Source organism: Euprymna scolopes, chromosome 7 (genome assembly GCF_053919585.1).
Source record: "Euprymna scolopes isolate OS-2025 chromosome 7, ASM5391958v1, whole genome shotgun sequence".
Taxonomy (NCBI): Eukaryota; Metazoa; Mollusca; class Cephalopoda; order Sepiida; family Sepiolidae; genus Euprymna; species Euprymna scolopes.
Genome location: NC_136488.1, coordinates 92,621,546 through 92,638,683, shown reverse-complemented (window position 1 = coordinate 92,638,683; position 17,138 = coordinate 92,621,546). Strand labels below are relative to the sequence as shown.

The 17,138-nt window shown below is 34.9% G+C and overlaps 1 protein-coding gene across 1 annotated transcript in view; it reads right to left on the bottom strand.

The window, feature by feature from the left end:
• The window catches only part of LOC145279827 (uncharacterized), a 289,465-nt gene that overhangs the window by 70,152 nt on the left and 202,175 nt on the right, over positions 1–17,138 (bottom strand). Inside the window, exon 4 of the mRNA XM_080131233.1 lies at positions 13,907–14,259. Coding sequence (XP_079987359.1) covers positions 13,907–14,258 — 352 coding nt within the window. The 5' untranslated portion in view covers position 14,259. The remainder of the gene's footprint in view (positions 1–13,906; positions 14,260–17,138) is intronic.

Below are 17,138 nucleotides of genomic sequence, written 5' to 3'. Positions count from 1 at the left end.
ATGTACTGCATATGTGTGAGTCTAAAACAAACTTTATATTTAAAAAAAAAGGAAGGAGGAAAAAGATCAGGAAGGAAAAAGGACAGAAACGGTCCAACCGCTGATCACTTACTATGACTTTTGGAATGTTCCTTCATGTGTATTTTACATGCATATGTGTGTGTACGTATGTATAAGCATGCGTATGTATGTGCGTATTTGTGTGCCTCTACATGATTATGGTTGCATGTGTGTGCACATGCATATGAATGTTGGTGTACATCTGTATGTACGCATGTGTTTGTCATGTGTATGTGGGGTGGAGAGGGCTCCCGTAAGCCGTGGTGAAGACAACCCCTCTAAGAGAAGGAAATCTTAGATTAAAAACAAAAAACAAAACAAAAACATAAAGTGGGAGACCAGTGCCCGCATTAAGGTGGTCTGCAGTTTGACTTCTTGCTGGCTATCTTGCTCTTGCTTGTTGCTAGATGTCAACATTTTGAACCGAGAGAGAGATTTAGCCGTCGTATAAAGCTAAAACTCTGTAACATCATCTGTGTATAAATACTCCCTCAGCCATGAAAAAGTGACGCGTGTAGGCCTGAAATGCTGGAAGCATGTAATAATTGATCTGCCATCATTATATGTATATATGAATGTATATGTGTATGTATGTTCATGTACAGGTGTATGTATATGTGTGTATATCTATGTGTATATGTATGTATATGTGTATATGTATATATATGCATGTGTGTGTATGTATATGCGTATATACATTGTTTGTATGCATGTGCATATATGCATGTGAGTATGTATGTGCATATATTCATGAAGGTGCGTGTATGTGCATATATGCATGTGTGTGTATGTGTATATATGCATGTGTATCTGTATGTATATGTATGTATGTATATGTGTATGTATGTGCATGTTTGTGTATGAGTGCATATTCATGTATGTGTATGTATATGTAGGTAAGTGTATGTATATATATATGTGCATATGTGTACATATGTGTATATGTATGTATATGTGTGTATGTATTTGTATATGCGTGTGTGTATGTATATGTATGTATGTGCATTATTGATTGTTAATGTATATATGTATATATGTGTGTATGTTCACAGATATGTATGTGTGTATGTGTATACATGTATATTTGCATTTATATATATATATATATATATATATATATATATATATATATATATGTATGCCATTGATCGTCTTATGTATGTTTCTGTATGTATATGTATGTGTATTATGTATTGTGTATGTATGTATGCATATATGTGTGTTATATGTATGTGTGTATGTGTATGTATGCGTGCATGTATATATATGTATGTATACTAGTGACCGTCTTCAGTGTCATGTCTGTTTGAGGGTGTGAATTTTGCCGGCAGGACTAAAGTCATTTTCGGCTCATGGACTTTCAGTGCCTGAGGGAGTGGCACTCGTCTGATAAGACGTTGCAATCATCATATTTATATGTATATTTATATATATGTATATATGTATATGTATATGTATATACGTTGCCCGGTTGTTTGGAAGTGTGTGTTAGGCAAAAAAAAAAAAATGTTGTAGTGGGAAGGCAGGCTCGAATCCGTACCGCGAAGGAGGAAAAGAACGGAAAAAAAGTGATGTCTTTGCTGTTATGACCACCGCCAAACCGGAAGTTTCGTAGGTTTAAATTAAGGTTAGACAATCGAAAAGTGAGGATGACTTTCGAAAATATCGGCGAAAAAAGCGACCCCATCCCTTTAGAAAAGTGCGCAGTTGAGAGAGAAGAAATCAATGTTTTCAGCCAATTTTTTCGGTATTTGTCGTCTGAAGGGTCGATCTTCAAACGATACTGATATTGTGAAAATCCGTCGCCTCTGTCGAAAGTTTTAGCCAGACATGCAAACATACATACATACATTTATATATTGATAGCTCAAATTTTCGACCTCAACCGATTAAAAACTTGCTCTATCTCTAAATACCCTTTATGTAAAATTTCAAATGTTTAGACCAGAAAATGTGTGAGTAATTTTGTAGAGACAGCAGAGGTCAATTTTTTAAAACTTTGACCCCTATTATGACCCCTTAAGATTCATTGTTTTGGGTCCAAATCAAGTTATTAAGTTAGATCCATGTGCAAGGAAGCTATGTCTAAAATTTTAATTGTTTATACCGAAAATTGGCGGAGGAGTTTGGTAGAGTTCTTAAAGGTGAAATCGTTGAACTTTGACCCCTTAACAGCAAAATATCTGGCCGAAAATTTTCCCGAATCTCAGTACCCTGTATATCAAATTTCGAGTCTGTAGACTTAAAATTGACAGTTATTGCTTAGGAAAATGTACACGGACAGACAGCCACTTCCACGTTTAAGCGCGCGCACGCGCGCGCACACACACACACACACACACACACACACACAGACACACACACACACACACAACCCGCCTAGGATGAGTGCTGCTTCGGGAGGGGGAAAATGTGCGCGTGAGATGGAGAAAGCATATATGTGAGACATTGTTATTTCTGGCCCCTCCAATCCCAAAGGCACGGATGGGGCCATTAAGTAGACGTTCTGAAGATCTGTTCAAGGTTCGACCAGCCTGAGAATTCTCTGTGACTAGATGTTGGTTATTTGTTTTATAGGAGTTTTAAACTTCACGTCGGCTTACAATTTTCACATATACGTGTTACTTTTTGAGGTTTGGTATGATTTCCATTGGTTGAAATCGATAACCATTGCAAATAATCTTGCATTATCGCAATAACCGCTTACCATTGATTTCTCGCTGACAGACAACGAAATTACCATTTTTGCATAGTACTAGTTGAGGGGGTGCAATCACGTTGCGTATTTTTAAAAATTAGTTACTTGTAGTTTCAGTTTCCTTGGGTTCATATGTTGGTATTTTTGTTTTATTTCTATTGCAAATTTTATGTGGCTAGTTAGAATTCATGGTTTATGTGGGCTGGTTTCCGCATTCCGTAAACTCAGGCACGCCATAAAAATAAACTTTTAAAATAAGTTAGATGGAAAAGAAAAGTTAACAGAGAAAAGAATTGATCAACATCAACTTTTGATTTATATTATGTAATACATTTCTAAAATTATTGGTGCGCGTGTGAGAGTTAATAATATGCACATGCTTCGTGAAATCCTAAACTATTGAACTTATCATGCATTATGGAATGTATATTCTAGGCATGGCACATTATCATTTACATATTAATACAATAGCGCGCGCGCGCGTGTGTGTGTTTTGTGTGCCACGCTTACATCCGGGTCGTTTAATTGTCATGTTCTATTTTTTTCATAAATAATTTTACCAAGAATTCTTTATAAGTTTTAGTTTCGGGTTCAATTTCGATTATGGCCGAAGAAACTCAAGTTATATATATATATTTTTTTTTTTTCATAAGTTTTTATTTTAGTTTCAATTCAAGCTAACGCGCTCAAGTCATAACGATATATACATACACATATATATATATATATATATATATATATATATATATATATATATATATATATACATATATATATATATATATATATATATATATATATTTGGAAATCGCAACTATATTACATATAAAAATCGCTAGAACATTAACTCTATAATAATATATACGAAATCTGCAAGAATTAAAATATCATATTTAAGCGTACTTTACGACTGGGTTTTACCGGGCGTTCGTGCTTGCTTAAATAAATAGTTTTGCAGTTTTAACAAAAAAACTACAATAATATCAGAGCGTCTCCATTTACACTGAGCATCTACAGAATGCAAACATCAATATATTACATAAGAATGAGTCCCCTGTGCAATTTCCACGGGTCCCGCTAGTCTATAAATTAATACGATAGCGCGCGTGTTATTTTCTGGGTCACGCTTACATCCGGATCGTTTAATTTTTATGTACTTCTATTTCTTTGTCATAAATAATTTTATCAAGAATTCTTCATAAGTTTTGGTTTCGATTTCGATTATAACTGATGGCACTCCAGTCATCTATTTTTTTTATAAATAATTTTATCAAATATTGTTCATAAGTTTTGGTTTCGGTTTCGATTATCGATTATGGCTGGAGGAGCTCAAGTTATATATATATATATATATATATATATATATATAACTTGAGCTATATATATATATATATATATATATATATATATATAGCAAAGCAAAAATATGATGAAATTAAAAATAAAATAGATAAAACCCATAATTTATTATACCATACCTGTTCACACTGAAACACTTATCACAATATTTTGTGGATCTATATTAAAAAAACCTTGTTAAACTTTGTGACATATTTCCGTTCTATGGAGATCAGGTGCGAACGAACACCCCATAATTTTATCATACCATATTTCTTCAAACTGAAACATAACTATCAAAGTATACTTACGCAGATAGATATGAAAAGTCTTTATTAAAGTTTGTGCCTATTTCCATTCTATGGAGGCCAGGCGCGAACGCAGACCCCACAATTTTATTATACTATCCCTATTTAAGTTAAAACATACTTATCAAAGTATTATTGTGTACATCTATATCAAAAACACTTGTATACGTTTTTTTTAATTTTAAAATTTTTTATTTTCATACTTTGTGGACCAGGCACGAACGCAGACCCCACAATTTTAATGAACCACCGTTCTGCCAGATCAAACATACCCATTCCTGTGTCTCGATACATCTATCATTATATGTAATCAGTTTTTTAAAATAGCCAACCATATTGGAGCCTATACGTGACCAGACACACACACACACGCACACACACACACGCACACACACGCGCGCACACACACACACACACAATTTTTTTTTCATAAGTTTTTATTTCCGTTTCGATTCAAGCTAATGCACCCAAGTCATATTCATCTTTGTAATCGCAACTTTATACTATATAAAAATCGGTAGAACATCAACTCTATGATAATATATACGAAATCTGCAAGAATTAAAATATCATATTTTAGCGTTCTTTACGATCGGGTTACGCCGGACTAAATTAGATAAATACTTTTGCAGTTTTAACAAAAAAGCTACAATAATATCAGAGCGTCTCCATTTACGCTGAACATCTACAGAATGCTAAATCAATATATTATATATGAATGAGTCCCCTGTGGAATTTCCACATGTCACGCTAGTTATTTTTAATTATACCATTTAGAGGTTGCCGACGAAAACATACAAATGCCACCCCTAAGAAAGTAAAAAATAAAAAAATAAAATAAAAATAAATAAACCAAAAAACTGTAAAACATTTGCAAAATACTAGTCTAGCAAGAAGTTTCCTTAACCTTTAGGCCAAGATCACAGTGTAGTATCTGTTCTGATGCTACACTTCACCTTTTTTGTCCTCGGTCAGTGGAGGAGAAATCCTTAATGACTGAGACAATTTTCTAAATTTTTGTTCCTATCCAGAGTGCCCCTTTTTGGGGAGCTGGATTTTCCCCACATTAAAAACCGACCTTGTGTCTAACTGCCCTTGTGGGGAGGCAAGTAAATAGAAACAAACACTGTCAATAATTTCCCTTACTATTCCTAAAGTTAAACGAAAATTACACGATCAAAGTTTATTTCCTATAACTGACCAGCTGTGCAACACAATACCGCAGAACTGCTTCTCAGCTGAATATAGCATAGTTCAAATCCAGTGTAGATAAGTTCTTATTGAGCCAGTCTTTTAAATAATCAAATTCTGCGCGATTTTTATCATTAATGAGAATCACGGTGTTATCTCACCAGCCACCTGGCATTCATTAACTTATCCTTGAGAAGCCTATGGGCCTTGATAAGTGATGCCCCACCCCCTTAGTAAAAAAAATAATAATGATAAAAATAACAAGCATTAACATTTAAAACTAATGCTATATTTATTGCTTATATCTGTCCTAGGACGGGTATTGTATTAGTTGAATATAATGATAACAAAAAAGAAGCCATTTTTAAAGCAGATAGTTTTCACAATGTCTAGACTTTGTGGATATTTTGCGACATTTATGTGTTTATTTAGATTAGCGTGTTTTATTTTATAAAGTATTTTCGCGCCCTCTTTATATCCGTATGTAAATATTTTGAATTGCGTTATCCATAACTTTGGGTTATAAATGTCCGATCTGAGTATACGCTTCCTCGATTATCAGCCCCGATTTTGAAAATGGGTAAAATATCTTCACTTTCGTAGACATTTTGTTTTTGCTAAGGTGTTACGAATTATCAAGGACCAAAGGTCACTCGAGGATAAAGATTAATGAGTGTCAAGTGGGCGGTGAGACAACACTGTGATGATTGGTAATGATGATGAAAGTTTGGCAGAATCCAATTATTTAATAGGATGGCAAAAAGTAGTTCTCAGTGAACTTTAAAATGATATTAGCCAGTCGGAAAGCAACCCTGCGGTATGGTGTACCAAGGACGAGTAGTTCTATGAAAGAAACTTTGCTCATGGAAGTTCCGATAAGTTTTAGGAACAGACAGAGGGAAAGGAACATTATTAACAGTTGTGGTAGCTAAACGAGTTTTTGTTATGAATGTTTTACAGGCAACAACCAAACATTGAAGCTCAGCCGAGCACCTGTTGGGAAGCATTATGTTTGTTCACATTAAATTTAAATTTATCAATACTGATATTGTCAAGAAAACGGGTAACAAGGAGGGAATTCCAAAGACAAATGATTCCCCCCCCCAAAAAAAAACTATTTTTACTTATTCTTTTTTTTATTTGTTCACCTCAAACAAGAAATTATTGCCAGTGAGACATAAGGGGGTATAGGAGTTGAGTGGTCTTGGCAACGGTAATGCAGTAATACAATCTACAATCTAGTAAGCCGCGTTAATAAACGGTTGTTCATAGTCGTAGCTGGTAATATGCCTCTCGAGGATAAGGGTAAATGCGTGCGAAGTGGACGATAAGACAACACCATCATGATGTACAATGATGGCGGAAGTTTGGCAGAATCCGATTGTTTGAAAGGATGGCGCAACAAAAGTTTGACTTGATAAACGACAATGTTGCTGTCAATTAGAAAGCAACTCCGCGATATAGTGTAGCACAGACGAATAGGCCTAAGAAAGAAACTTCACTGGGAAGTTTCGTTTAATTTTAGGAACAGGCAGCGAGAAATGAACATTATTAACAGTGGTTGTAGGTAGACGAGTTTTGTTGTAAATGTTTACAAAGAAACAAAAAAACAACGCACAAAACAAAAGTAAACAAAAACAAACAAAAAAGCAATAAACAAAACAAACAAACAAAAACAAACAAACAAACAAACAATAAACAATAAACAAAACAAACAAGTAACAAAAACAAACAAAAGCAATACACAAAAGAAAAGTAAACAAAAACAAACAAAAAATAGTACACAAAAGAAAAGTAAACAGAAACATAAAAAACAATAAACAAAACAAACAAGTAAACAAAAACAAACAAACCAAAAACAAAAAAAAACAATAAACAAACAAAAAAGCAAAAACAAAAAAAACTACACAAAACAAAAGTAAACAAAAACAAGCAAAAAACAGTAAACAAAACAAACAAGTAAACAAAAACAAAAACAATAAACAAAACAAACAAGTAAACAAACAACAATAAACAAAACAAAAGTAAACAAAAACAAACAAAAAAACAATAAACAAAACAAACAAGTAAACAAAAAATAAACGAACAAAAACAATAAACAAAACAAAAGTGAACAAAAAAATAAACAAAACAAAGAGGTAAACCAAAAACAACAAAAACAAACAACAACAAATGTCAACAGGGAAGTATTTCTGTAGTATTTTGTTCCCAAAATAGGAAATTCTAAGAATGATATTAATGGAAGTTCCGCCTGTTTTCGGTATACGGAAGGAAGGAAAATTCTTTGCAGAGGTTGTAACTAGACGAATTTCTAGTAGATTCGTAAAGCCGTCACCAAACAGCTTAAGTTCTTGCTGTGAATGTTTGACGGGAGCAGGGGCAAGGATTGAAGTCCGCTGAAGCATCTACCATGAAAATAACGACATGAGTAGAGAAATATTAGAAACATCTCTTCTATGAGAAAAAAGACTGTCGGAAATAGACGAGATCATCTCCCACTAGACTGCGTTTTCAATCCAGATTATCGTTTTGAGGAGCTAGATTTTCCCCACATTAACAAATGACCTTGTGCTTTCTTATCGCTTGGAAGCAAGTAAATAAGAAAACAAAGAAAGAGAGGCTTTGTGTAAACAGCCTCGTCATATTTAGACCTACTTATCACTCACGACGCTGATCCCTCTTTAAAACTATGTTTTTGTTATTATTACAAATTTTACTAATTTCTAATTCTGGAAAAAAATATTTGTTATTCGTCGAGAAGTTCCGCGCTTATTTGTTCAAAGCTTGACAATGATTGAAGCAAATATAAGTTTATTTGCAGATCCCCCTCAGTTGGTTATGTAAACTAACCAATAAAGATTCAGCTAACTCGCAATGGTTTTTATAAAAACATGGATACCCGACGTTGCCCGGGTGCATGGACAGCAAAATAGAAAAGGTTAAAATATATATAATATCTTTATTATGTACTCACTAGGAGTTCTCGCACAGGTCATTATCGAAGATTAGTCACTGATAATGTCTAGTGGTGTTCCTTAGAATCTGGGTGACAATCCCTAGAGTTCCAGTGCTCTTCAACTCTTTTGATAACCATTGCAGATAACTTTCCGTTATTGCAATAACAGCTTACCATTGATTTCATGCTAGTAGCGAACATTGGTCTTCACTAGGATTTGGTTAACACAGTTTCCTTTCCAGCGTATCAGTGGAAGTCTGATTAGTGCTCTTCTTTCTCGGTATTACCATCCTCCTTGATTCTTCACGACTGTTTGGTGTGCCGCCAGTCAATGCCTGTATCACCATTTTTTTTCTATCTTTATTTATTTTAAGTGGGGCATAGTTAACTTACAATTTTGTGATTTCAGATTTCTTGGTTCCATGTGAGGTTCCTGTATTTTATTTTTATTTTTTGCTTATTTTGTAATTTCTATATGGTCGGTTGTGGGTTAGTTTTTGCATTCAAGAGTTTTCCTTAAGATTTCAGCTGTTTTTAGCGTGTAATGTTGTAAACTTGTACACACGTTGTGGCCTCAGTCGCAAAGTGGACAAAAGAACAGGAAATAACTCCGACTCGCTTTATGGTTTGTACAACGACATTTATTTCTTCGAGATTTCGAACGTTATCTCGTATCTGTCGAGATCTTTTTTTTTTATAGTACCCCCCCCCCCACCGGTGACCTCATTTCTGAAGCATTCACATCCGCGCATCCGCGCTATATTACAAGCATTACCGTCTGTTGTATAGTTTCAGTTTTCTCCATGGTTACAATTTCTACTAGTCTTTTTTCCAAGTTCTTTAGAACGGTTCCTAATGCTCCTAAGGTTATTGGTATTGCATTGCTTTTCTTTATATTCCATATTCTTTTTAGTTCTCTGGCAAGTTTCGCATATTTATTTCGTTTTTCCGTCCCTTTGATCTCCACCCTGTTGTCGACTGGGACAAAACCTTACTATGTAGCCATTTAATTTACATGTGTGTTTGTGATATGTGCAAACACGTACATAATTTTAATGAGGATGTTACATGTGTTATTCATGAAGGCATTGGGAAATATTAGAGAGTAGTTGAATAAAAAATCTCTACCTCTCTCTACCCGTCTCTCTATCCGCCTCTATATCATCTCCCTATCGCATCTTCCCTCTCCCTTCCACTTCTCCATCCACTTTACATCTATTCTCTTTTATTTTTACTAACGAGTCACTATCAAAGCTTAATGGCTACTCGATGATAAGAGTATATGTGTTTGTCAGGTGAACGGCGAGATAATGTGATTATTATTGTTATTAGTGGTTGAAATTGATACGATTTTGATTATTGATTATATAGGACTACTTGACAATACTTTGTTTACATTGGACTTGAAAACAAATACGTTGTAGTCAATTGGGAAGAAGCCTGATAGTATTGTGATCCATAGACAGGTAATTCTAGGAAAGAAACTTTGCCCATGGAAGCTCCATTCAGTTGGAAATACACAAAAGTGGAAAAGGAAATTGTTGACAGTGATTGTAACGCGACAAGTTTCTGTAATTTTGTTTTTTGACAAGTATAAACTGGAGCTCAGTCGAGCACCTACCATGAAAATAAGGATAACGCAGAGAAAGACTAACAAAATCTCTCTTGTTAGAAAGTGGCTGTAAGGAAGTGAAGAGGACGTACTCCACTAGATTTTGAAGTCGGTTTTGTACTTTGCAAAGCATCTCCCGAGATGTTTGTTATCTTTTTGATTTTTATCTAATACACATCGATATGTCTACGAACGTGGTAAATAGTAAAGTTCCCATGACATTTGGAAATATTTTTTTTCACGTTCAGAATTGCTAAACATTAGGTTTGGGACTAAGATGAGGGTTAAAGTGAACGGTTAGAGTTAGGGGTTAGAGTTTACATTTTTTAAAACTTTTAAATGTATACATAATATTTGTTTTAAGAAACTTTAAAATATTTTCCCTTTTTGTATTGTACACTAGATTTTAATCAACTTGTTAAGTTATATAGCCGTCCACACACACACACACACACACACACACACACACACACACACACACACACATATATATTGAAAAAAAAAATGAACCATAATCGGATGTTAAATCGACTAAAATATGGATAAAATAAAAGGGTGAAATTAAAAAAAAAATATTATTATTATTATTATTATTATTATTATTATTATTATTATTAGTAGTAGTAGTAGTAGTAGCTTCTTTTCCTTCTTTCAGACATTTATCCTTGAAATGTGGTCTGACGAAAAGCGCTTCAGGTTTTATTATATTTCGTGATTCTTTTAATTGGCTTATTTATTTTACTCAATTGTATATTCACAATTTATATAATTTTTCCGTTTTTAGTTTATTTTTTTGCTCCCCCGACAAAAGGAGGGTGGACCTGTAAATTCACCCTTATCCGTGCTTTTCTGTCCGCGCTTTTCTCAATAATCACGCCTTGGAATGTTTTGGAGATTTTGCACAAACATTAAACATGGTATGAGTAAAAATGTAGCAGAACGGATTTACCGGGAAAACTCCGCCCCCCCCCGTGGTGTTATTCGGGTTTAAATGGCTAAAGTTGACACTTTTGTGCGTATTAAAAAAAAAATTGATGCCTTGGATTTTATAAAACTTTCTGAAGACAAACAAAATTATATAGAAATCAGTTAGCTACAACTTGTAGCCAACTGATTTCTATATAATTTTGTTTGTCTATACTTCGCATAAACTTTTGGTGTGCCCCAGGGACTCTTTCAGGGTTAATAAAAGCCCTCCATTTTTGAGACTATTTTAACATATTTGCCAAAGATTTTCTGTGTATGTCTATTTAGCAGTTTAGCATGGCGCTGAACTCAAATTTAAATATGTTAAGGATTTTGTGTTGTGGACTTTTGGGGATAAATGGGGGGATGCTAAACTCATATATATTTATGTATGCGTACACACACACACACACATATAGAGAGATATATAGATATAGATATATAAATACCCGTCCACATACACCTTTCACGATAAAGCTAGAACCCAGAATTAGATCGAATCGAACAATTGCATCGACAACAGACAACGCCAGACCCAAAGTGGGTTTCGATGTACTGCATCTCATCAGCGACGTGCTCCGACTTAGGCGCGAACCCAGGTCGTCGCACTCATGAAGTGTGCAATACTAACGACCTAAGCATATGGGCCACGGCGCAATTTATCGACTATGCCTCGATTTTAAATATTTTTATTCAGTTCTACATTCTACGATGTGACAAGCAACGCGTCTTATACAAGCGTTGTCCGTTGTCGATGCAATTGCTCGATTCTATCTAATTCTGGGTTCTAGCTTTATCGTTAAAGGTGTATGTGAACGGTATTTATATATCTATCTATAATCTCCTCTTAATGTCTAATATATATATATATATATATATATATATATATATATATATATATTGCTACCAAACTCCTCTGTTACTTTTTGATCTACAGACATGAAACTATATAAATAGGGTATTCGAATCCAAGCGAAACTTTATATTTTAGTTTTAACTCTGGAAAATCGGCGCAAAAGTGTGAAAATTAAAGAAATGGACTTTGCCAGGTGAAGGTCGAATGACAACATTACAAATATGAATGCTTATCGTATTAGCGATTGGTTCATATTTGAAGTTTTAGTCTTGCAGCAAACATGTCTTTATAGCTCAGGCATAAACGTTAAAGGAAAAAGTAAATCGGTAGCTAAACGTTTTGGTTTCGATTCTCGGTGGTAGCGCACGAATCATTTTTTAAAAACTTTTTAAATCATTATTATATATTGGGTCCAATATAATCTATACTAGAAATCTCACCTATCTGTTTAAATGCATGCATGTATGTATGTTTGTATGTCTGGCTAAAAACTTTCGAGAGAGGCGATGGATTTTCACGAGATCGATATCATTTTGAAACTGAACCCTTCAGACGACAAATATTGAAATATTGACCCAAAACATTAATTCCTTCACCCTCATCTCAGCACTTTTCTACAAGGAGGGGTCGCTTTTTCGCCGATATTTTCGAAAGTCATCTCCTCTTTTCGATTGTCTAGCCTTGATTTAAACCTACGTCACTTACGATTTGGCGACGGTCGCAACAGTTAACGCGTCGCATTTTTTCTTTCACTTTCTTTTCCTCCTTCGTGATACGGTTTCGAGCCTGCTTGCCTACTACCACTTTTTTTTGCGCTCGCAATTTTCCTTCTTTTTTTTTTGCCAATTAACACCATTGCACACACTTCCATTTTCTTTTCCGCCTTCGCGTAACGCATTCGAGCCTGCCTACTACATCTTTTTTTGCTCAACTCACACCTACAAACACCCGAGCAACGCCGGACACCCAGGCTAGTTATAAATATTTAACTGTAAATATGTCCCTCAAGACATTCATTTTTATTATTGAAATATTTTCTATTATATAAACATTGGAACTTGCAACCATTTTCGTTTCAATTGGTTCATCCAGCGTTCTCCAATATTCAACACTTTGTGAGATTTTTTCAACTATATTGTTCCCGTTTGCGATTTTTTTTCTCCTTACGTACTTGTGCCATTTTTACATGTGTCATTTCTACCTGCACCGTTTTACCACACAATTTTACCTGGATTATATTATGTAAAACTATCCATTTTTACATGTGTCATTTCTACCTGCACCGTTTTACCGCACAATTTTACCTGGATTATATTATGTAAAACTATCCATTTTTACATGTGTCATTTCTACCTGCACCGTTTTACCACACAATTTTACCTGGATTATATTATGTAAAACTATCCATGGCAATCATTTATTTATGTGTGGATTGCAGCTTTATCCTCTCTTTCTACAAATTCGTCGAACACAAATGTAAATAGAAGCTCTATTGTGTTCAAGTCAAAATATTAGATACATATCCAGTTTACGACCCAATCTCTGGCATCTTCATGACATCTTCCTGCAGGTTACGTAAGCAGCTGGAAGATGCTGAAGCGAAGACTGCCAGGCGACTAATTCGAAACGCGATGTTCTCTCCTTCACCACATTAAGAATGGCTTTCTACTTAAAAAGTCATTCTTAACATGGGAAAAGAGATGTGTCATTTCTACCTGCGCTATTTTACCATACCATTAACAATCATTTACTTATGTCAGGATTGTAGACTTCTTCTCTTATTCTTTCTTACAATGAATTATTCGCCGAACGTAAATGCAAGCAGAAACTCTATTGAACTCAAATATAAAGAAATATTAAATGCCCCGTATAAAAAAAGCATTTTACATACAACGAGACAACGAAGAAAAATAATTCTTACTGTTTTTTCCAAGTCTTGAATATGTATTGGACTGTGAAAGGTTCGTTCCATTGTAGTTATTACCTCTCGTTGTTTGAAGTATGTTGTAAGGCAGATTGTGTTCTCTAGGTGTGTTGGTAATTGACCTCAGTTTCCCCGAGTTCACAATTTGCCTTGACGTGTTCAAGGGAGGTAACTGCACAGATTTATCTCCTGATTGAGGTATCGGAGTTGTTTGGTTGGAGTTGTTAGGCAAAGGGGTCTCTGCTTGGATTCGTAATGTCGGTATTCGGTTGTTGTTCATTCGGCCATTAGGATCTCCCTTTGTCTGGGAGGGTCCATTTTGATTCTGGGAACTGTGACCGCTCATCATCCTGGAAGAAAAGAAAGAAATCATCAGAATAATAATATAAAAAAAATCTACTGAATAAATATTCGATCAAATAAAGGTTTTGGGATTGAGTTATGTTTGAAAGAATAACTTATGGTCTATTTGTTCTAATTAGCCGCAAGTTTCAATTAACCTGACTATCACTATTTTCTATCTATCACCTTTACTCTTTCTCGTTGTACGTGAGTTCTTTTCTCTCTCTCTCTCTTTTTCTCTCTCTTTTTCTCTCTCTACATTCAAGAGCTACGAAGAGTAAGATGGTATTATTAAAACAGGGGACCTTTTGTGCTCCAGAATTTATTTTTTACATAATCATTACCATTCTAAATACACTTTTGCCAGCGATGGAGTGGGGGGAGTGCATGGTTGTCCAGAGCGCGCGTTATCACTGACATCTCTGAAAATCGACCAACTCATCTCCTAACTGTGCTGACATCAACTTCATCAGCTTCGTAAACGTCCACCAGGCGCGGGTGAATATTGAGAGGTTCAATTTTTTCTTCATGGAGTAATTCAATGACGCATCTCTGCTTCTGACGCACGTCCATGACAGGACTTGCTTTTTTTTTTTTTACAGTTCCACACCGTCAATATCACAACAGAGAGGTGGAATTTTCAGGTCATGAATTCATAACAAGTCACTATAACAATCTAATTTTCAATTCCCTCTGATCCATTCGGGCGGAATAAAAATAGAAGGCATTACTTTTGGAACGCCCCTCGTATATATATATATATATATATATATATATATATATATATATATATATATATATATGTGTGTGTGTGTGTGTGTATGTATGATAGAGAAAATAGTTAATAAACCATGTTAAAAACACTTTGAAAAAGAGTTAAAAACATATTTAATTTGAAAAGGAAACACTAAATAAACGAATAATCCTTAATCCACGGAGTTTCGAAGAAATACTTTCCTTCTCATCAGAGGGTAGGATTTAGTAAAATGCGGGACCGGATTTTGCTTGCAAATGTATTTAATGAAACTACAAGTAAGTCATAGATCTTACTTGATAACAAAAAGTGAAGCAGAGGAAATAGGGCGAATAAAAAAGTGATTTCACGTGAATGGATAGTCTGGTGGAGCGTAAATTATCCAATGACGGTAAAATCCCAAAATGCAGAACCCAAGAAAGTTGGTTAAATTTCCATTCGCATATATGTATATATATATGCCACGGGTGGTTTAGTATTATTGTTATGATGTCAACTTTGACTTTAAATCAAGTTACAATCATTTTGAAGTTAAATAAAAATAAGACATCATTCTTTTTTGTAACGTGTTCATTTTGTACGTTTAATTGAGCACAGGTTGCTATTTTACTCATATTCGAAAGATATTATAGTTATGTGGCTTTTATCAAAAGTATTACTGCATTATTATCTACGATAGATTCAATTGGATTTGGACACTGTGTAGCAGATTCCATTGATTCGGCAGATCATACTCTCTGGTTGATTTAATACACAAGATCAAACACCGATAAGCGATTTATTAGAGACAAAGTACTATTTTACCTATGTAAAATTGAGGGTTGGAAGTGATAGTTCACACCTTTTTTAAAATTCTTTTTTTTTCTTTTAATGCCATATCAATACTATTAGGAGTAATTTAACGTGCGGTCATTAGCAGTATATAACTATACGGCGAGAAACACATCGATACACCGGTTCCTCTAAGTTAAGTGACGTTGATCTAATTCTAAAGGAGGAATAATTTGTGAAGACCAAGTTCTGTATGTAACTAAAATCTCTTCAATTTAATCTACACATCAAACGTATACAAAACAACATGGACGACTGCGACATGATTTGACGAGTCTTAAATAATGACGACGGAGATGACGGCATCGTCTAGATCCCATCAATCTATGCCATCTTCTATGATATAAATCTTACCTGTCTGTTTAAATGTATGTATGTATGTCTCGCAAAAACTGTCGACAGAGGCGACGAATTTTCACGAGATCGATATCATTTTGAAGCTCGACCCTTCGAACGACAAATATCGAAAAATTGGCTAAAAACATTTGGGCACTTTTCTGCACGGAAGGGTCACTTTTTTCGTCGATATTTCCGAAAGTCATCGCCTCTTTTCGATTGTTTAGCCTTAATTTAAACCTACGCCAGCCACTTCCAGTTTGGCGATGAACGCAACAGCTAATGCGTCAAGTTTTTTTTTTCCATTTTTCCTCCTTCGCGGTTCGGGTTCAAGCCTGCGTCCTTACTACTACCTTTTTTTTGCGCTCGCAATTTTCTTTTTTTTTCTTTTTTTTTTTGCTAAACCAACACTCTTATAGACATCTCCACTTTCTTTTCCGTCTTTGCATCACGGGTTCGAGCCTGCCTATTACTTTTCTTCCAACACATACCTACAAACACCCGGGCAACGCCGGGAACCTAAGCTAGTTCTTCCTAAACCACAATCTAAAACGAAACGGAACTTTCATGAATAGAGTTTCTTTACAAGAAAGTTGTTAGTCTTTCTTTACTATTATTATGTAGGTGCTCGGCTGAGCTTTGATCTATAACTCTCCCCTGTGAAACACTCACACCAAAGACTCGTCTAGCTACAACCACTATCGATAATTTTCCTTTTCCCCCTATTTGTGCCTAAAACTAAACGAAACTGCCATGAGCAAAGTTTCTTTCCTAGAACTGCCCGACTATGGAACACAAGCGAGGCTGCTTCTTAGCTGACTACAATATGGCCGTTTCCAAGTCCAAATTTTTGTTGAGCCGTCCTTTTAAATGATCAAATTCTGCCAAACTTCCACCATCATCACGGTGTCGTTTCACGGTCTGCTGTACACTCATTAACCCGAATGACCTTTAGAACTTTATAAG